This window comes from Silene latifolia, chromosome 7, assembly GCF_048544455.1.
Source record: "Silene latifolia isolate original U9 population chromosome 7, ASM4854445v1, whole genome shotgun sequence".
In the NCBI taxonomy this organism is placed as follows: Eukaryota; Viridiplantae; Streptophyta; class Magnoliopsida; order Caryophyllales; family Caryophyllaceae; genus Silene; species Silene latifolia.
Window position 1 is genome coordinate 55,764,127 of NC_133532.1, and position 21,564 is coordinate 55,785,690.

At 38.2% G+C, this 21,564-nt stretch overlaps 1 protein-coding gene across 1 annotated transcript; it reads right to left on the minus strand.

Annotated features, from left to right (window-relative positions):
* Positions 1-13,710: 13,710 nt before the first annotated feature.
* LOC141590107 (uncharacterized) lies at positions 13,711-16,081 on the minus strand. Its single transcript, XM_074410718.1, has 2 exons — positions 15,653-16,081; positions 13,711-15,539 (listed from the first exon to the last, which is right to left on the minus strand). The coding sequence occupies exons 1-2, from the start codon at positions 15,774-15,776 to the stop codon at positions 14,101-14,103; spliced, it is 1,563 nt and encodes a 520-aa protein (XP_074266819.1). The 5' UTR covers positions 15,777-16,081; the 3' UTR covers positions 13,711-14,100.
* Positions 16,082-21,564: the final 5,483 nt, after the last annotated feature.

Genomic DNA, 21,564 nt, shown 5'->3' on the forward strand with positions numbered 1-21,564 from the left:
GGACAAATATAATCAATACGATAAAAATAACAAAACTAAAGCAGATAAGCCCGTGAATTTCACGGGTCACAAACCTAGTTATAATATTAAACTGCAAGTATAGTTAATTTATGCAATTAATTTAATAAGAAAGTTTCTTTAGAAAACAAATCTAAAAAAAATACTATACTAGTTTGTAGCATTAAATATTTTCATTAAATACTTCAAAAATAGAAAGGGGAGAATAAAAATAGGATGGAGGGAGTATCGAGTATGCAGGAGGTAATCAATTTGTTTTAACGGGTAGTAAATCAAGGTTTGTAATACTGGTTCATGTGTGACTGTATACATAAATTTGTGATCTGTAAAATAAATGACAAACACAAAAATGGTAACAAAATAATTTTATTAGATTTAAATGTTTTGAGTACAATCAATAATTTGATCCGCTGATTCGATCTCCACTACACTTGAATGACGATGTTTTAAGGAGGGCCGCGATGACTTTAATTCTCCTTTGACACGAAGTTGTTTTCTTCACCTTTGACTGCACAATTTCGGGTGCTTGACGTCGAGATTTGAAGAGATGAACGATTTGATGGAGGGTCGCTTGACTTGACCTTCGTAGGCGATTTGATTTGATGGAGGGTCGTTGGACTTGCTCTCCCTTTGATGATTTGACTCCTTGGTGACGACGATGATGGCACGAGATTTGAAGTGCTTCGATGTCGATCTTTGGAACAATGCTTTGATCTTCTTTCTTGATGGAACTTAGAAGGATTTGATTTGTAGAGATAATGAACTTTCTTAGTCTTCAGCTTTTCTCCTCTCTTTTTTCCATTCCTTGCAAATGAACATTAACTCTCTATTTATAGAGAAATGCACACTAGAACTCTAGGTTTTTAATGGGCTTGTACTTCAAAGTCAATTTGACTCATTTAGGTGGATTTGACCCATTTATCGGGTTTTACCACTTTAATAAATCGGACTCGGCTAAATTCAATTAAAATGGACTACTTTAATTAAATTTCATCCAAATTAATTATATTAATTTTACACCAAGTATTTGACGGGTCAACATTTTGACTTTGACATTTCACGTGGCACTAATACAAATTTTACGTGCCTACAAATTTCCCCCTCGAGACTTGGTCATGTGCACGGCTTGAGTGTTTAAGCATGATCGGGTCTCGACTTATCGAATTTTTTTTATGACCACGAGTCAACCCAATTTAGATCATACGATCATGTTGGTAATGGGTCACTTGCAAGTTTGCGTCTATTCATCGGTTCGGGATTGGGTCCAAAATCTCCTTTTACACCAACCCCTCAATTTGCAAAGAGAATTTTATTACTTCATGAGTTCATGGTATTATTTCTTTCCCATTCTCGTTTTAACAAGTTTCCTTTTCCTGTGGGTTTTTTTCCCTAAAATCATTTTTTTTTCAAAAATATATTCACTTGCCAAGAATCCGCGATCAACCCATTTGTTTGGGAAAGCACAATCAATATGGAACAAATTTTTTTTATCTTGCTTCCAAATTTTGCTTCTCTGTTCACATATAAATGACGGGTTTGAGGGGATTGTTGTCTTCATAGCCGTCAATTGATGAAGACATAAATGAAGGTGATGAGATGCCGGCCCGGAGATGCGACGACATCAAGTCAAAAGCCGGTGATGTCACGCCATTGACGAGATGAACGAGAGAAGCTACCGCGCGACGATGAGATGTACCGGCACCGACAAGAAGCTTTCGACGACAATGAATTTTTTTTTGTTTCATTTGTGCAGTACTCGTGCGAGGCTATGGCGCCGTCATCGGGTCCATCGTGTTTGAGTGAGGTCTCACGTGGTTCGAGTCGAAGTCATTATGCCGTTAACGAATTGAAGTCGCCATGTTTATCTAGTTGGAGCCGTCATGCCCGCAGCGATGTCACCATCTGAAGCGGCCCTTTCTTGCCAATATAATGGAGCCCTTCGACGGAACGAAGACGAGCCTTTATGCGCCATGTGCATTACGTTCTTTGGAGTAATTGTGGTGATAGCCAAGATTGACCCGGCGTCATACCAATTTGTAGGACGTGTTTACATGTCTTCTTTGTGAACATCTTATCGGTGTCAGTCTTTGCGCATAGAGACAACGTCGCCACATTGCTCGAGATGAAGTCATCAATCACGCCGCTTGTACTGAAGTTGTAATTGATTCCCTTCTGGCACAAGAGCAGCGATGAACCATCTACTTTCCGTCTTTCTCGCAAGATTTGTCGGCTGATAGAATTCATTTCAAGCCCCTTGCGGATTATTTTCACCTTAAAGGTGCCATGGAGCTCTTGGTTTATGCTGAAAACGAAGTCTAGCGTCCATCTTTGCTGATTCTAATCCAATGAACGAAGCCACCACTTCTAAGCGAACTTGGCCCCGAGTTATTGCCTTCACAATGATTAATCAAGATGATCGACCGTATATTGAAGACCCCATTGCTAAGTCGACTCCGCTGCATCCATACCATACCAATCAAGTAAGGACAATGACGCCATTCAAGACGGACTCTGCTGCGATCGCCGTATGTCATTTGGTGCGATCCTGTTTTCTTGATGGTGCTCAATCGCTCACGCCTATATCGACGGACCATAATGATGCCTTGTTTATCAAGTCACCACGAGGTTATTACTTTTGTCATGGCGAGAATCGAACGAGCAACTTGAAGCAAGCAACAGTGATGATGATAATCAAGTGTTCTTGACATTGTTGTATATTCCAAAGAGAAATACGCCGGGAAAGTTGACTTGGTTTGTCATTGTGAATGACAATGTTGAGAGTTACATTAGATGACTAGCACATGCCAAAGCAAATTTGTTTCTTAGAATAGCTTTCTTTGATTTCTTTGGCAAAATCAAGCACCAAAGCATACTCGCATTTCCTTTTTCTTTTTTTTTTTTTTTAAGAAAAGAGGAAAAGGAGAAATGAGTGTATATATTTTTTTTTAACACAGCTAAAATTCAAGGGTATTTCTTTTAGCTTTATAACTATACGATTTTGTATAAAGAATTTTTTTTCTAATACCGAATCGCCATATTGCTAGAAGTTGAACCTCGGGATCTTACTCTAGCCAGTTGTCAATTGTTTCGTTGAAGTTTTGGTGCTTAGAAGCTTTCTCCAAATCCTTGTCAATTTAACTTCACGACAAATATCGGTGCTTAGTAGCTTTCTCTGAATCTGTGTTTGGCCATTGACGATGAAGCCTTCGTGCTTACGAGCTTTCTTTAATTTTCATCCTTTGATTTTACGATAGTGTCTCGACGCTTGGAAGCTTTTGTTTGAGACTTGGCCGATCTTTGACTTGATAATTTTGACGAAGAACGGTGCTATTGTGAGCTTTCTCCAAAACTTCATCGTGTCGAATTTTTTACGACTATTGGCGCTTAGAAACTTTCTCCAAATAATCGTCTAAACAGTTGACGAAGAATCGGTGCTCGTACGCTTTCTCCATTCTTCATTAAATTTTTAGCGAATCCATAGCTTGAATAATTTGTTTCAAGCATAAGATTTGCCATCGTGCAGAAGAGTCGGTGATTGAAAGCTTTCTCCGAAATCTACTGCGTTTGTGGTATTTCACAATGAAGTATTGTTGCTCAAGAGCTTTTTCCAACTCTCCATCATTTGATTCTTTGAAGACGTTTGATGCTTAAAAGCTTTCTCCATATCTACATTATTTGACTTCATGACAAGTTTCGGTGCTTGGAAGCTTTCTCCGAATCTATGTCTTTGATTATATTTGATGAATCTACGGAAGGCGTGTGAGCATTCGCCAACATTTCGTCGTGACGGTTTGAAGACTTTCGTTGCTTCGACTAACGATGCCCCCAAGATACATTGAGCTTTTGTTTTGGCGTGGCTGGACTCGAGTAAAACTCAAGCTGCCTACGTATTCGTGAAATAAGAATCATTTCCCGAGATCAAGCCAACGTAGTTCATGGATTTTTTTTTTTTGAAGTTTTTTTTTTTGAAGTTTTTTTTTTTTAGGTTTTTTTTGTTTTTTTTTTGAAAGCACACTTTTTTTTTGATGATTTTTTTTTTTTGCGCAGTTTAGGCTCGTGCTTAGGAGCTTGAGTTTCACGGAGTAACTTGCTTCTTTGCCCCCTATTTGTTTTGTTTGGAGGAACAACCACGGTTGCGCGAATCATCGAAATAACAATTCTCGTGAATCCTCCATTTTGTTTGCTTCTATTGGCGGAAGAGATGCCCCCCATGACTTGCGATTGTGATCTCCATGTCATGAGCTCGAGTCGCCAATTCTTGAAATGTCCTTGGTTTATTTCCTTGAAGAATATAAACCAAGTCCAGGTTCATGCCTTGGATGTACATCTCCACTGCTGAAATTTCCGAGAGACGATCCTTGCATTCTAAGCTTAGTGCTCGCCAACGGTTTATGAAGTCAATGACGGGCTCTTCTTCCTCTTGCTTGGCGTTAGTTAGTTCAACCATGCTAACAACTCGGCGGGTGCAGTAGAAGCGGTTTAAAAACTCTTCTTCCATTTGCTTCCAACTGTCGATGGATTGGTGGGCCAAATCATTTGTACCGATCGAACGCCATTCCTTTGAGGTCTGGACGAATTGCTTCACGAGAAGATCACCATCGGTGCTGCATTGTTACATGTTTCGACAAAGTGTGCAACATGCTGTTTCGAGTTGCCTTTTCCGTCTAATTGTTGAACTTTGGTGGCTTGTATCCGAGAGGCATCATCAAGTTATCAACCCTCCAAGTATACGGTTTCATGTAGAGGTGATTGACTTTTTTACTTCCGCCGAACTTTTCTTTGACGAGTCGTTCGATCACCTCTTGGATTTGTTGGGCGGAAAGAGATTTACTTTTTGGATTACCATCACCATCATCATGCACGGAGTGGTCATCATGCTTCGATTTTTCACTCGCCCCGCTAACCATCGAGAAGTCGAAGTTTTCATCGATCGGTCGCTTCTCCAACTTTCTTTTGAGAGCGGCAATTTGAGCATCTTTCTCCTGACTTTCTTTTTGAAGTTGGTCGACGATAATCTTCATTTTCGCCAGTTCTTCATCGAATGATAATGCTCCAATAACCATCACGGAAGCAACGATGTCGGTTTGCATCGTCGAGGCCACTTCAAAGCTTCTTGTGTTCGTATCAGTGAGTAGATCGTCAAAGTTGCCACCAAGGGTCGCGGATCTTTCGACCTTGAAATCAGATGGCGTGCCTATCGTCTTTTTGGCGGAATTTTTCACTGAAGCCATCGAGATGAGTTTGACGATTTTGATGTGGAGAAAGAGATGAGTGGTAGAGATGGTCCCACCGAGCGTGCCAAATTTGTATACATAAATTTGTGATCTGTAAAATAAATGACAAACACAAAAATGGTAACAAGATAATTTTATTAGATTTAAATGTTTTGAGTACAATCACTAATTTGATCCGTTGATTCGATCTCCACTACACTTGAATGACGATGTTTTAAAGAGGGCTGCTATGACTTTAATTCTCCTTTGACACGAAGTTGTTTTCTTCACCTTTGACTGCACAATTTCGGGTGCTTGACGTCGAGATTTGAAGAGATGAACGATTTGATGGAGGGTCGCTTGACTTGATCTCCGTAGGCGATTTGATTTGATGGAGGGTCGTTGGACTTGCTCTCCCTTTGATGATTTGACTCCTTGGTGACGACGATGATGGCACGAGATTTGAAGTGCTTCGATGTCGATCTTTGGAACAATGCTTTGATCTTCTTTCTTGATGGAACTTAGAAGGATTTGATTTGTAGAGAGAATGAACTTTCTTAGTCTTCAGCTTTTCTCCTCTCTTTTTTCCATTCCTTGCAAATGAACATTAACTCTCTATTTATAGAGAAATGCGCACTAGAACTCTAGGTTTTTAATGGGCTTGGACTTGAAAGTCAATTTGACTCATTTAGGTGGATTTGACCCATTTATCGGGTTTTACCACTTTAATAAATCGGACTCGGCTAAATTCAATTAAAATGGACTACTTTAATTAAATTTCATCCAAATTAATTATATTAATTTTACACCAAGTATTTGACTGGTCAACATTTTGACTTTGACATTTGACGTGGCACTAATACAAATTTTACGTGCCTACAGTGATTGCTTGAGTTTCGCAAGACTTGGTTTCGATCAAAGTTCAATGTTAGAATCAAGTCGGTTTTGAGACACTAGCAGAGAAATAAGTAATGCACTTTGTTTTATATTAGCGAGTACTGGCGGACCCAAGATTTAATGTATGGGGTAGCAAAATAAATAAATTAGTCTATGTATGCAAGTAGAGGGATTCGAACCCAGGGTAGATTTAATGTATGGGGTAGTAAAATAAATAAATTAGTCTATGCATGCAAGTAGAGGGATTCGAACCCGGGGTAATTGGTTCAAAATTAAAGCCTTTACCATTAAACCATAAGCTGTTTGTTGTACATTAATGGAATAATATTTATTTATCTACTTTTTAACAATAATTGGGGTAACAAAAATCCATCTTCTAAACCATTTTTTTTATGTTTGGGATAGCGGTCGCCACCCCCTTGCTACTAGATGGGTTCGCCCCTGATGTCACTACCTAATAGCTATCATCATTTGCATTCATGTTAAACTTAAAGGCACAACGCGCACCGACGTACATAACATGCTGAAATTCGTAGTTCGTACAATGTCTAATACGTGTATATATTGAACGCGATAGCTATTTCTGGCAATCCCATACAAATTTATGTGGCCGATCACGCCTCGGCTTAGAATGAAGTCATCTCTAACTGTCAATTAGAGATGGCCATGTCGGGCCTTGCCTTGTGTCGGCCCACCACGCTAGGAGAAGAAAATGGCATGACTTAGAGCCCTAGACACGGGAAGGTGGGCTTCATGCAGTGTCGTACTGAAGAAATGGATACCGTACTTGGGCGTGCCCATTTAAATCCTTCACTTTCGCCTTATTTTTCATATTTTAAGGGTGTCAAAGTGTGTTGTACTAAAGTAGGTCGTGTCGTGCTTGGGCTAGGCATAATTTTTTTTCAAACTTCGGCCCAAGCACGGTCCACGGTGTGTCGTGTGGTCTCGTGCTAGAACGTGCCAAACACGTGTCGTGCAAGAATGGGACATGGATCATGCCAAGGCGTGCCAGCCCCACTACTCCCGTGCCATTTCCACCTCTTCCATCTCTACTGACACACAGACCAACTTAATCAATCAAATTACGGCAGGACCCCCATTCCATTTCATTTTAGTCTGTATTACAGAGTACATAAATCATACGTAATACTTTTAGAGTGATCCAGAATAAAACCGAAAATAAATTCAAATCTAAACCGGGTTCAAGGCCACTCAAATCGGAAAAAATTCAAATCGAGGGCAAACAAGTAAACAACTACTACTAATCTCCCTTTATTATTATAACTGAAAGAATAAAAGATCTCCAAAATTTTCCTGCCTAAATAAATTTGGCTGTAATTGGGCTTTCATTATATCATAACTTTAATTGTGCTTTTATTATGTCATATCTGTAATTGGATTTTCAATATATTATACTCCCTCCATTCAACTCCACTTTGCAAATATTCCTTTTTCATCTATTCAACACCGCATTACATGTTTCTTTATTTGGTTAAGAAAATGATTTTCTATCCTTATTAAAAATCTATATTTACAAAAAATGTCATGCATACCTCACACTAATCCACCATAAAATCCCACCTTTATATATATATTTTTTAATATTTTTAACTCCTCCGTTCTCTGTCCCTGTGTATTTTTAATAGTTTTTTTAATCCGCTCCTTAATACTTGTGCAAAAAAAAAAAAAAACTTTCAAAGTGGAGTTGAATGGAGGGAGTATCAACAACTGGATTATACTAAACTTTTTATTTCCACCGACTAATAAAAAAACATTAATGATAATATATTTTACAATTAAATTGCAAATTAAGTTAACTATCAATTGTATATGATGCGAATGGGATGCCTCAAAGACATGGACCAGCTATTCGAGTCTAAGTCGGAGTCAAGTAATTAATGTCGTCATCTCAATTAATATTATTAGTAGTAGAAGTATTATTATTTAGGAATAAGCAATGTAAAATTGCAGCTGGTTATTTTATTTCTTTCCTAATTATCGAATAAGAAATATAGGATAATTGTATTAGCTTTAGGAAAGTCGAGTTTAGGTAAGTTTCAACGTGTTCTAAGTTAGTTTGGCTTGTTTAGCAAGTCGGTCTATTAGTATAAATAAGGAGTCAATTGTACTGTTTTAAATATCAATTGAGATTTAATAAAGGCAATAGTTGTTGCTTTGTTTGGTGTTTACAAGTTTTGTAAACCCTAGGATCGACGCATTTCGTTCCATCCTCGTTATTGTTTGACGCGTTTCAGACATTAACACGATTGATAGCAATAGGTCTTGCGACGCAATCACCATTGTTCGTATTCTAGGTCTAATTCGAGCAAATATCCCATTGTTTCAAGATCTTGACAGGTTTTCAAGCAAATATCTTATCTTCATTATTGTTCGTTATTTTATTAAACCGTTTCCGCGCAATTTTCGTATCATAAGTGGTATCAGAGTTTCGGCTCTTGATTTCCCTAAATCTAGACGGTCCTAGGCGTGTCAAAACCAAGTTGTTAGTTGGATTTCTGATTGCGATTGGAGTTCAAGGGTTAAACTCAAGCAGGTAGTCTGAGGGTCAATCGGTTTTGCATTTCAAGAGCAAGTTTCTAGTAACTTTTGTTATTCAAGGCATGACGATAACAAAAAAAAGACAAAAAAAAAGGTTACTGTTCGCAAGCGGGGTACTATTCATCCGCGAAAAAAAAAAACAAATTGAAAAAAAAAGAGGGAAAAAGAAAAAGACATGTCGCGAGTATTCTCAAGTCAAAGCACCTATGAGGAGAATGTTAAGTTTGATCCGACATCACCTCCTATTTTTGACGATTATTATGAGGAGGAGCTAGTGGAATTTATTGATCTTCAAGTTACAATATTTGTTATTTCTTCTCTTGATAATCATCAAGAAGACAAGCTTGGAAGAACTCTTGAAGGGAAGAAATTTGAATGTAAAACTGAAGTGCTTCGTGGTAGAATTTCAAGACTTGTGCACGGAGGGTGGTGGGGTGGTTGGCACGAGTGAGTCTGGAACTTAGAAAAGGTAAACAAGCTGCGGGATGTCATCAAAGATGGTTCAACTATGTGTTCGAGTTTGTAATATTCATCTTTGATCCCGGCATATTGAGGCAACAAGAATTGAGGGCAATTCCTCTTAAAGGGGGAGGGGATGATGCGAATGGGATTGCCTCAAAGACATGGACCAGCTATTCGGGTTTAAGTAGGAGTCAAGTAATTAATGTCGTCATCTCAATTAATATTATTAGTATTAGAGGTATTATTATTTAGGAATAAGCAATGTAAAATTGCAGCTGGTTATTTTATTTCTTTCCTAATTATCGAATAAGAAATATAGGATAATTGTATTAGCGTTAGGAAAGTCGAGTTTAGGTAAGTTTCAGCGTGTTTTAAGTTAGTTTTGACTTGTTTACCAAGTCGGTCTATTAGTATAAATAGGGAGTCAATTGTACTGTTTTAGATATCAATTGAGAATTAGTAAAGGTAAAAGTTGTTGCTTTGTTTGGTGTTTACAAGTTCTGTAAACCCTAGGATAGACGCGTTTCGTTCCATCCTCGTTACTGTTTGACGCGTTTCAGACATTAGCACGATTGATCGCAATAGGTTTTGCGACTCAATCATCATTGTTCGAATTATAGATCTAATTCGAGCAAATATCACATTGTTTCAAGATCTGACAGGTTTTTAAGCAAATATCCTATTTTCATTATTGTTCGTTATTTTATTAAACCGTTTTCGCGCAATTTTCGTATCATAAGTTGTATCAGAGTTTCGGCTATTGATTCCCCTAAATCTAGACGGTCCTTGGCGTGTCAAAATCAAGTTGTTAGTTGGATTTCTAATTGCGATTGGAGTTCAAGGGTTAAACTCAAGCAGGTAGTTTGAGGGTTAATCGGTTTTGCATTTCAGGAGCAAGTTTCTAGTAACTTTTGTTAGTCAAGGCGTGACGGTTAAAAAAAAAAAAAAAAAAAAAAAAAAAGGTTACTGTTCACGGGCGGGGTCTTGTTCATCCGCAAAAAATAAAAAAAATATATAAAAAAGGGGAAAAACAAGAAGACATGTGAGGAGTATTCTCAAGTCAAAACACTTATGAGGAGAATGTTAAGTTTGATCCGACATCACCTCCTATTTTTGACGATTATGATGAGGAGGAGCTAGTGGAATATATTGATCTTCAAGTTACAATATTTGTTATTTCTTCTCTTGATAATCATCAAGAAGACAAGCTTGGAAGAACCCTTGAAGGGGAGAAAGTTGAATGTAAAGCTAAAGTGCTTCATGGTGGAATTTCAAGACCTGTGCACGGAGGGTGGTGGGGTGGTTGGCACGAGTGGGCCTGAAAGTTAGAAAAGGTAAACAAGCTGCGGGATGTCATCAAAGATGGTTTAACTATGTGTTCGAGTTTGTTCAGGTTTGTAATATTCATTTTTGATCCCCGCATATTGAGGCAACAAGAATTGAGGGCAATTCATCTTAAAGGGGGAGGGGATGATGCGAATGGGATTGCCTCAAAGACATGGAACATCTATTCGGGTTTAAGTCGGAGTCAAGTAATTAATGTCGTCATCTCAATTAATATTATTATTATTAGAAGTATTATTATTTAGGAATAAGAAATGTAAATTTGCAGCTGGTTATTTTATTTCTTTCCTAATTATCGAATAAGAAATATTGGATAATTGTATTAGCTTTAGGAAAATCGAGTTTAGGTAAGTTTCAGCGTCTTTTAATTTAGTTTTGGCTTGTTTAGCAAGTCGGTCTATTAGTATAAATAAGGAGTCAATTGTACTGTTTTAGATATCAATTGAAAATTAATAAAGGAAAAGGTTGTTGCTTTGTTTGGTGTTTACAAGTTTCGTTAACCTTAGGATCGACGCGTTTCGTTCCATCCCGTTATTGTTTGACCCGTTTGGACATTAACACGATTGATAACAAAAGTTTTTGCGACTCAATCACCATTGTTCGAATTGTAAGTTTAATTCGAGCAAATATCCCATCGTTTCAAGATCTTGACAGGTTTTCAAGCAAATATCCTAATTTCATTATTGTTCGTTATTTTATTAAACCGTTTCATGTGAGTTTTTCATATCATAAGTGGTATCGAGTTTTGGCTCTTGATTTCCCTAAATCTAGACGGTCCTAGGCGTGTCAATACCAAGTTGTTAGTTGGATTTCTGATTGCGATTGGAGTTCAAGGGTTAAACTCAAGTAGGTTGTTTGAGGGTTAATCGGTTTTGCATTTCAGGAGCAAGTTTCTAGTAACTTTTGTTATTCAAGGCGTGACGGTTACCAAAAAAAAAAAGTTACTGTTCACGAGCGGGGTAATGTTCATCAGCGAAAACAAAAACAAAAGAAAGAAAAACTGAAAAAAAAAAAAAAAAAAGGGGGGGGGGGGGGGGGGGGGGGGACATGTCGGGAGTATTCTCAAGGCAAAGCACCTATGAGGAGAATGTTAAGTTTGATCCAACATCACCTCCTATTTTTGACGATTATGATGAGGAGGAGCTAGTGGAATTTATTGATCTTCAAGTTACAATATTTGTTATTTCTTCTCTTGATAATCATCAAGAAGACAAGCTTGGAAGAACTCTTAAACGGGAGAAAGTTGAATGTAAAACTGAAGTGCTTCATGGTAGAATTTCAAGACTTGTGCACGAAGGGTGGTGGGGTGGTTGGCACGGGTGGGTCTGGAACTTAGAAAAGGTAAACAAGCTGCGGGATGTCATCAAAGATGGTTCAACTATGTGTTCGAGTTTGTTCGGGTTTGTAATATTCATCTTTGATCCCGTCATATTGAGGCAACAAGAATTGAGGACAATTCCTCTTAAAGAGGGAGGGGATGATGCGAATGGGATTGCCTCAAAGACATGGAGCAGCTATTTGGGTCTAAGTCGGAGTCAAGTAATTAATGTCGTCATCTCAATTAATATTATTAGTATTAGAAGTATTATTATTTAGGAATAAGCAATGTGAAATTGCAGTTGGTTATTTTATTTCTTTCCTAATTATCGAATAAGATTAGGTAAGTTTCAGCGTGTTTTAAGTTAGTTTTGGCTTGTTTAGCAAGTCGGTCTATTAGTATAAATAGGGAGTCAATTGTACTGTTTTAGATATCAATTGAGAATTAATAAAGGTAAAAGTTGTTGCTTTGTTTGGTGTTTACAAGTTCTGTTAACCCTAGGATCGACGCGTTTCGTTCCATCCCCGTTATTGTTTGACGCGTTTCAGACATTAGCACGATTGATAACAATAGGTCTTGCGACTTAATCACCATTGTTCGAATTATAGGTCTAATTCGAGCAAATATCCCATCGTTTCAAGATCTTGTGGGTTTTCAAGCAAATATCCTATTTTCATTATTGTTCGTTATTTTATTAAACCGTTTCCGCGCAATTTTCATATCAATATAATTGTTATTTTCTTTAATAGTTCTACCTAAAAACGCGCTAATCTATACTAGTAAACATTAATACAAAGAACACATTATTGGCCTACAATGACCCACAACGAACAGTCTAATTAAGAGCCTTGATGCGCACACGAATTCCTAAACCAGTAATCAAGCAACTAACGCAATAAAAGTAGTTCATAGAATATACATCTGAGGTTGTACCTCTTATTGTTTATTTTCCGAGTTTTATTTTAAAGTTTTTGAGTTCTGTTTTAGTATAAAATTTTTCAGCACATTTAATAAAACACTACACTAAAAAAATACGCCCTCCTATTCTAAATAACTGTCCCATTTGCCATTTCCGTCTATTCACATAACTGTCCCATTTGCCATATTTGGACATGGTTTTTTACCTTCTTACCCTTAGCTCTTTTCTTTATTTACCATCTCAACCACCCATAACCCATCATATTCAATACTTTTCATTAGTTAACTCATATATTCTTACCCCTATACAATAATTTTCATTATTTTAACTATATTCCTTAATTTGCGTGCCATTGTCCAAATGGGACACTTATTCGGAATAGGAGGGAGTATAATATTGCTCAAAAACTATATTTATAAACGTATCGTAATATGCTCAAAAAAATATATATATGCTCAAAAACTATAAAGTCTGAGATACTATCTCAAATGCGTAATTTTTTTTCTCCAATAAAAGCCATAAATCAAATCAGCGTGTTTCGTAGTTGTAAGGTGGACTCCCCTTTCCAACCAAAACCCTCTTTCCGAGATGCGTCTTAATCAGACAAAACCCACATAGCTGTAATGACAACATTCACACACAAATTTACTAGATTTAGTTCCATCAAGACAAACTTACGTGCAATTTGAGAGTTTCACGTAAGAATGAATTCCATTAATCATCGCCCAAATTATCCTATTGTCAGTTCAATTATACTAAAACGACATTTAGGACACAAGTTCACGGCAAAAGAGTTATCATAACATACATCACATTATTCACATCCCACCAACATTTAAAATGTACCACTCCTTGCCAATCGAGGTGTCCAATCTAGCACGGAAATACAACATTTAGATTCTCCGTTTAATGTTCTCCGTACTATTCTTAGAGAAGATATTATCTTCACCAATGTTACCAATGACGCGAATCTCAAGAATGAGAGGAAATAGCACATACGACATTTCAAGCATGCATTATGATTCGGATCAATACCCATACATACGGAATCCATGATCATACACACCAAATTACATGCATAGGAAATCACAACATCACAAACATACGGAGTAGTACATAAGATTAGAGTGGATTTACCCCCATACATAGGAAATCCATGGTCATAAAACATACTCCGTACATAAACTAGATACATAATGGAATCTGTGATGGTGGTAACAGTAACGGATAGGACCACATCACAAACACCATAGTACATAACATCACTAAGCATAGTACCTAAACATCACCTCTACAAGCTTTAGTAGTACAGAGGCATTTTATTGAATGATGAAAATACCAGCTAAGAGTTCACTGGAACTTTAAATGACTCATTTGCCCCACCATTGATGGGAAAACACGCCAACGTTACGAAGGCTCTTGATGAGATCAGTGTGACTATCTTCTTCCCTGCCATTTTCGTTGTGTTCCAAGTCGGGGAAATGGAGGAACAACTCGTCAACAAAGCAAATGATGCCACTTTCGAACAATTCTGATAGAAACTTCTTTTCGGGTTTTCCGACATTCATCTTCAGAACCACGAAATCAGCAAACTCAACAGTTTCTTTAAACCAAATGAGAAAATCAAACTCATCATCGTCAACAAGTGGCTCAGCATCTGCATAAGAGTTTGTTTTCTCTTTGATATTTCCGCCCAAAGCAGGGTGATAAATGAAGGTAACACCAGGGCTTTTCACATGAGAAGACAAAACTAACGCGTCATGATCAACTATGTAAGCACTGAAAGCTTTCGAATCGATAGGGTAAGAGGGTAAGAACCAATTGCCATTGCTGAAGTTTGCAGCTTCCTTTGCTCCCATATCGATGTAAACCAATTTCCCTTTAGAGGGCACATCCACAAAGCTAGGTAGATAAGAAATTCTGTTATCATTACCCTTTGGCTTCTCGTCTAATATAGGTTCCATTTTGTCTACCAATGGTTTACTGCGAGTGATTGAAGGGCAGTTCTCCGGCAGGCGATACTGCCCGAAGAAACCAAGTCTGTTAGGCCTCTTCTTGAATGCAACCAAATCAAAGCTTCCCAAGCTTACAACATCCACAATATCAGAACTTTGGAGGAAGGATGAAATTGAAGTTGCAGACCTAATCAAACTATCACGACTAGAACTTCCAGTTCCCACAAGCATAGCTGCAACCCCCCCAGGCTTAAGAACTCGCTCAACTTCGTTCACAAGGAGCGCAGGGATCGCCACCTTCCTAAGGTCTCTCGCAATGACAAAATCATATGAATTGTCAACAACGTCAAGCTCACAAACAACTTGTTTTTGCTTGAGCATGAAAAATGGGTGCTTTTGTAATTCATCAACATCCGAAAACCCCATTTCACGCAACGTAGAGACAGCCAACGATGACTCGTCCCCGATACAGAGAGCTTTCCCACCATAACTAACCAAATTCTTGCTCACAAGCTCTCTAACCACATCCATGGTCAAATTCAAGCTCAAACCCTCCTTACACATCCCAGACCTCAGATGAGGAAACGCAGTGGGAGTAACGGGTTTCAAAACCCGACCCAAGAGAGAATCCGGGCCCATAAACCCCATATCAGTACCACATCCATTAAAGCTCCAAAAGGGTTTAGTCGGGTCGACATCGAAAACAAGTTGCATGAGAGGCAACATTGAAATGACAATAGCAAACATCAATGTACGGATAGCCAATCTCCTGGCTAATGACCCATGAAGGGCTTGCCATTTCAAAGCCTTAAATCCCCTTAAATTCTCCATTTCACCCATATTTCTCATCAAATTTCACAACTTTTTCAAGTAATTGACAACTAGACAGGATCAAAATCTAAGAAGAGTTGATTTCAAAGATAATAAAAAAAAGCTAATTAAAGCGTAAAAAGACGAATAAACTAACGAGTACAAAACCTGGAGGAGGTGTGATTTCCACCCACGAGGACTCCCATTGATTTTTGAAACCCTAACCAAACCCTTTTAGGAATTCTTCTTGAATTTGGTTCATACCAAGAGACACCCATCATTTTTACCTTAATTTACTCCAAAACCCAGAAATTTAATTGAAGAAAAAGCCTACATGATTTGAGTATGAAAGGAAGTAGATCTAGAGATGGAGGAAATTGAAAGGAATTTAGGAGTGAGAGAGTGAAGTAAGAGAGTGAAGAGAAAGGGTGGATCTGAATTGTGGAATTTAATGGAAGGGGGAAAAGAAGGAAGGTTGTATCTGATAATTGGAGGGGACGTGTTTGTTGTTCGGGGAAGGTTCCAACTTTCAATTAGTTTACGGTCATTAATTGTCAATGAAGAGTTGTCAATTTTACTGCGCAATCAATTGAGGGGAAAAAAAAAACACAAGAATGAAAACTAAACACATGATCAAAGGACACTACCACCAAATTTCTGACACTTCTGTTCTTCCAAGGAAGATTGGACCCTCGTTAAAACACACGTACCACAGTCCCCAGTCCCCACACTTGTAAGTGGTAAATTTTACAAGTAGAAAATAAAAACGGATTTTTCTCATGGTACCCTTGTGATTTGTCACTTTATCTATGGTACCCTTTTTTTAAGAATGTGTTTATGGTACCCTTGACATTCAAGATTTGTGTCTATAGTACCCTTATTGGGCTATGCACGTTAAATTAGGATTAACGGAGTTTAATTAAGGTCAAACTAAATTTGACGGGAAACTTAGTTTTCTAACAACTCTATTAAAAAATAAAGTTTGCACCAAATACCCCTGAGGTTTGCAATATACATGTTAATTTTGGTTTGGTGAAAAAATTGATAATCTTTTTTGGAAAAAACCGTACCTTTTATTTTGGTGATGAATAATCAACAATAAATAAGATATCCCGATGAAAATATATGTAAGAGACTAATTTGTTTAAGAACAAAATGATGAAGGTGAATTAAAGAGGAATGTTAATGGAGAGTGCTCAGTAAGCTTTGTTTAGGATTTTTGGTTTGTGTTTGTGATAAAGAGTACAAGTCATTGGGATAGGTGATTAGTAAGTATAAGAGTCATTAGATGAAGTTTGCTGCTCAAATGTAGGATAATAACGGAAGTTGTAACGGTGTAATGGCACACTAGGCACAAATATTGAACCTTAGGGGTACCATAAACACATTTTTAAAAAGAGGTGTCTCATTGACAAAGTGACAAACCACAAAGGTACTTATGGGAAAAGACCGAAACAAAAACTTCATCGCCTTCATTGAATTATTTACATTTACTTTTTGACACTATTTATAAGTGAGAAGATCTTCAATACAACTTCATATGGAACCGAGGAAATATAAGGGTAAGATAATAGGGTAAGACTTTTTATAATAAACTTGGTCACCTTAACTTTTCACTAAATTTTATTATTTGTTTATTGTTCAACTCACTTTAGATTTTATACATTATTCGTCAAATTCACTTCAAACTCTAGTTTTTCAATCCACTTGAGAAAAATGTGAGGTTTAAAAAAAATGAAATAAAATGAAATAATATTTCATATGGTATCCATTCATTGAATGCATATCCTTGATTATTGTGTCAAGACTTCACAAGAGTCTTAAGTTGAGTTTAGGATTATTTTCAAGACTTAACTTAGGACTTTGTCAAGATTTTGGTAGATTATTGAGAGTCTTGGGTGAGTCGTGTCTTAAGACTCATTTGAGTCTTTTCTCAACACTCACCAATAATCTTACCCTAAGTTTTGATTGATGGAAATAAAAATCACTATAGAGAAATTGTATTTGGTTTCTAGTAAAATAGTTGTATTCATTTTAAACTTAAATGGGTTAAATCTCTTGTTTGAATAGACGAGATAAGAGTTATATTTGATCTCTAGAAAATTTATTTTTGTTTCATCTATTCTAATTGACTCGTTTTAAGTTTAAAACGAAATCTTCGCGTTAAACAAAGATAATGTATACTCATCCTGGTTAAACATGTCACAAAAATCAACATGGACCATATTTAAGTTGTTCCATTTAAAATACGACTCAATTGGACAACGAATTTTGTATTATACTTATGTTAATATTTCATATTTACGAGCTTTTCGGTAGTTAAAATAATAATTTTAATCATTTTTGGAAGTTTGGGATAGCCAATGCCTGTGGATTCGAATTTTTTGGTCAAAATATAGGTCAACTTATCATGTATTAGTGGTTGAAACGGGTTAACTACGGTTTCATCTTGACATTTACTTTAAGTTTACAACTCGCTTATGTTCATATCATTTACTAATAACTTCACAAGCTAAGATCATTTAAGTTGTCACATCATCAAATATGGTATCAATAATTTTAACTTTATTTAAGTGCCACATCATCAAATGTACATTATCGCCTCGATCCGCCACCAAGAATAGTGTACTTAAATTTACTATCACTAATATTTCTCAACTTCTTATTTTAAGATTACATTTGGTCTTGAAAACAAAATGACTGATATGTTTATCAAATTTACTAACAAAAAAATGACAAACAAATATCCGGATTCTATCGTATCGGTTTTCGGATAAGTTGAGTCGGTTCTTCGGATCAAGTTAACTTTTACCAGCTCTACATTACAACCATCCCTAATAAATAGTTAAATTTGCAAAACAATATTCTATAATCAAAATAGTACTAACCAAAGTGTTTTAGCCATTAACCCGAGTGTGACCTGGCTCAAAATGACCCATACTCGAAAGTGATCCGACCCAAGTGACCCGACAACAGGTCACCCGAAATCGACCTGGAACCCGAAATGACTCGACCCGACCCATTCAGGAGTACTACCCAAACTTATCCGACCCATACCCGACCCGATTAAACTATTTGCCACCTTTACTTATGTGGCCACGTCAATTAAACTACTATTAATAATTACTCCGTATTTGTTTTGCCTAATGGTTCTGAGAAAGATATAGTAATAATAGGTCACAATCCCTACTCTATACATAACACAAGCCTTAGGCCTCATCTACACCAATAGGAAAAAAAAATATATTGGTAAAATTCTTCCCCTATTTAGAAAGTCACGTACCTAGTCCTAACTACGTAATCTTGAAATTTTCATCGAAACTCTATTTCCTACTTCACAAACAAAGGTTTTAAGGCAAATTATTTGGTTTTCTATTTCATGTTAATTCAAAAAAATTGTGAACTGAGGCGTCATTATACCTGAGACGGAAGTTGAGTGAGCTCAATCCTATCGGGCCCAATGAGTATCCTAAGTCTTAACTGTCGGGGCTTGGGCCACCCCAATGCAGTTAGTGCCCTCTTTCACTTGATAAGGAGGGAGGCTTCGACTATGGTGTTTCTTTGCGAGACGAAACTAAGTGGTCGTGAGGTGAAGACCGTCCGTGCTAAATATGAAGTGTATGAAGTTATGGAAGTTGATAGTGTGGGTAGGTCTGGTGGGCTCGCTTTTTGGTGGAGGAAAGGTGTCAGGCGTGAGTTTGTTTCGGCTTTGGTTCATCATATGGATTTTATTGTAAAGGAGGAGGAAGGTGATTGGAGAATCTCGGGTTTTTATCGGTGGCCAGTGGTTGCGGATAGACGTCTTTAATTCGTGGAAACTCTTATGCCATTCTTAGGCGGCAATCTTCACTTCCTTGGTTGTGTATAGGGGATTACAATGAAATTCTTTTTGCGAATGAGATGAAGGGGGGCTATAGGGCGCAGTGGCGGATGAATAAATTCCAAGAGGCGGTGGATGAGTGTGATCCGGCGGATGTTTAATTCGAAGGGTATGAGTTTACATTGGATAATGGGCAAGCGGGGGAGGATAATAGGCAAATAAAGCAGGATTGATTGGGGTATGGGTACGAGTGACTAGATGGAACCATTTCCTTATGAGAGAGAGTGGTCTGATCATGCGCCGCTCAAGCTAATTTTGGATAGGCGGGAGGATATAGGAGGAGTTAAGAAGCGATTTCGATTTGACAAATATGGATAGGTGAGGATGGGAGTGAGGATGTGGTTGGGAGGGGTTTCGACCGAGTTGGGTGGGATATGATGGCAGTTATTAGCGAGTGCGGAGGAGCTCCACGCGTGGAAGTGAGGGAGTATAGGGAAGATTGTCAAAGCTATTGCTACTAAATGAAGACAAATTGCTCGATTAAATCAAGGGGGTCGAGCAGTTAAAGAGGTAAGGAGGAGGCGGAGGTTGGTGGGAGAAATGGCTGATCTTTGTAGGCAGGAGGAGCAGTTTTGGCGTTAGCGTTTGAGGGCACTTTGGATTAAGGATGGGGACGGTCATACGATCTTCTTTCATAAACAGGCGGGACAACGAAAAGTGAGGGATTATATTGGGGAGCTAGTTGATGATGAGGTTGTTGTTAGGAGTGGGATGAGGTTATGTCGAGAGTTGCGACAGGTTATTTCACTGAGTTGTCTACGGCTTCCCTAAGGCGTGATTTTGGTGACATCTTTCGAGGCATGGAGAGGAGGGTGACTGAGCTGATAAATATGCTATTGCGACGGGATTATACAGAGGATGAGGTTGTTGAGGCGCTGAACTAGATGAATTCACTTAAAGTTCCGAGGCCAAATGGAATGAACGGGCTATTTTATCAGACATATTGGCATATAGTGGGGCCCTTGGTTAGTAGTATTGTGCTAGGGATACTCGAGGGAGCACCGATGCCGTGAGATCTTAATCATACACACATTGTTCTCATTTCAAAGAAAAAAGCGCCGGACAAATCTGGGACTTTAGGCCTATCAGTTTATGTAATGTGGTGTATAAGTTAATTTGTAAGGTACTCGCAAATCGTCTAAAGATGTTCTTGGGTGAGATAGTATCGGGGAATCACTCCGGGGAGGCTTGTCACGATATTATCCTTATTGCTTTCGAGTTATTCCATCATATGAAAAATTCAAGGCATGGGGAAGGGTATATAGTGATTAAACTTGATATAGCGAAGGCTTACGATAGAGTTGCGTGAGATTTCTTGGAAAGGGTGCTGAGGGTTATGGGTTTTGATGGGAGCTGGGTGGATCGGGTGATGATGTGTGTGTCGACGGTGTCGTATGCGGTTTTGATCAATGGTAATGCAAAGGAGGTGTTTAGGCCAACACGTGGGCTGAGGCAAGGGGACCCTTACTTAATTATTCTATGTGCGAAGGTGTCGTCCAATTTGATGAGGAGAGCTATTGAAGACAATTCACTCCATGGCCTACGGATATCGCCACATGCTCTGATGATATCCCATTTGTTGTTTACAGATGATAGCATTTTTTCCTGAAAGCTAGTGAGGAGGAAGCGGATAAGGTGAGTAATATCCATTGTTGTTATGAATATGCATCGGAATAGTTGGTGAGTCTTGATAAAACGACGGTTGTCATTCAGTAGGGGGGTGTCGGAGGAGAGAAGGGCGTGTGCTGCTGGGGGGTTGGGGTCGGGATGGTGGAGGTGTAGGAGAGTTACTTAGGCTTGCCTACGGTGGTAAAAGAACTTGGGTGACGCGGGAAAAATTGTCTAAGGCGGATAGGGAGATTCTAATAAAGGTTGTTGCCAGTACCTATGTTATGAGTATTTTTAAACTCCCGACTAGCTTTTGTGATGAGCTTCGGAGGATGGTGTCGAGGTTTTGGTGGGGGTATGAAGACGGGAAGAGGAAATTACATGGGTGGCATGGAAGCGTTTGTGTAAACCAAAGAGTATGGGAGGCATGGGGTTTCGGGATTTTCATAATATGAATCAGGCTCTACTCGAAAAACAAGCATTGTGGCTGCTTACGTCACCGGAGTGTTTATGGGCGATATTAATCGGGGGAAGATATTATAGTGGAAGCGAGTTTCTTGAAGCAGGTTTGGGGCATAACC

Bases quoted from the DNA above. Each gene is read 5' to 3' on its own strand.
- LOC141590107 (XM_074410718.1), bottom strand. From the start codon at position 15,776: ATGATGGGTGTCTCTTGGTATGAACCAAATTCAAGAAGAATTCCTAAA. The intron at 15,540-15,652 runs GTTAGTTTATTC...AAAAGTTGTGAA, and splicing joins CTCCTCCAGGTTTTGTACTC to ATTTGATGAGAAATATGGGT.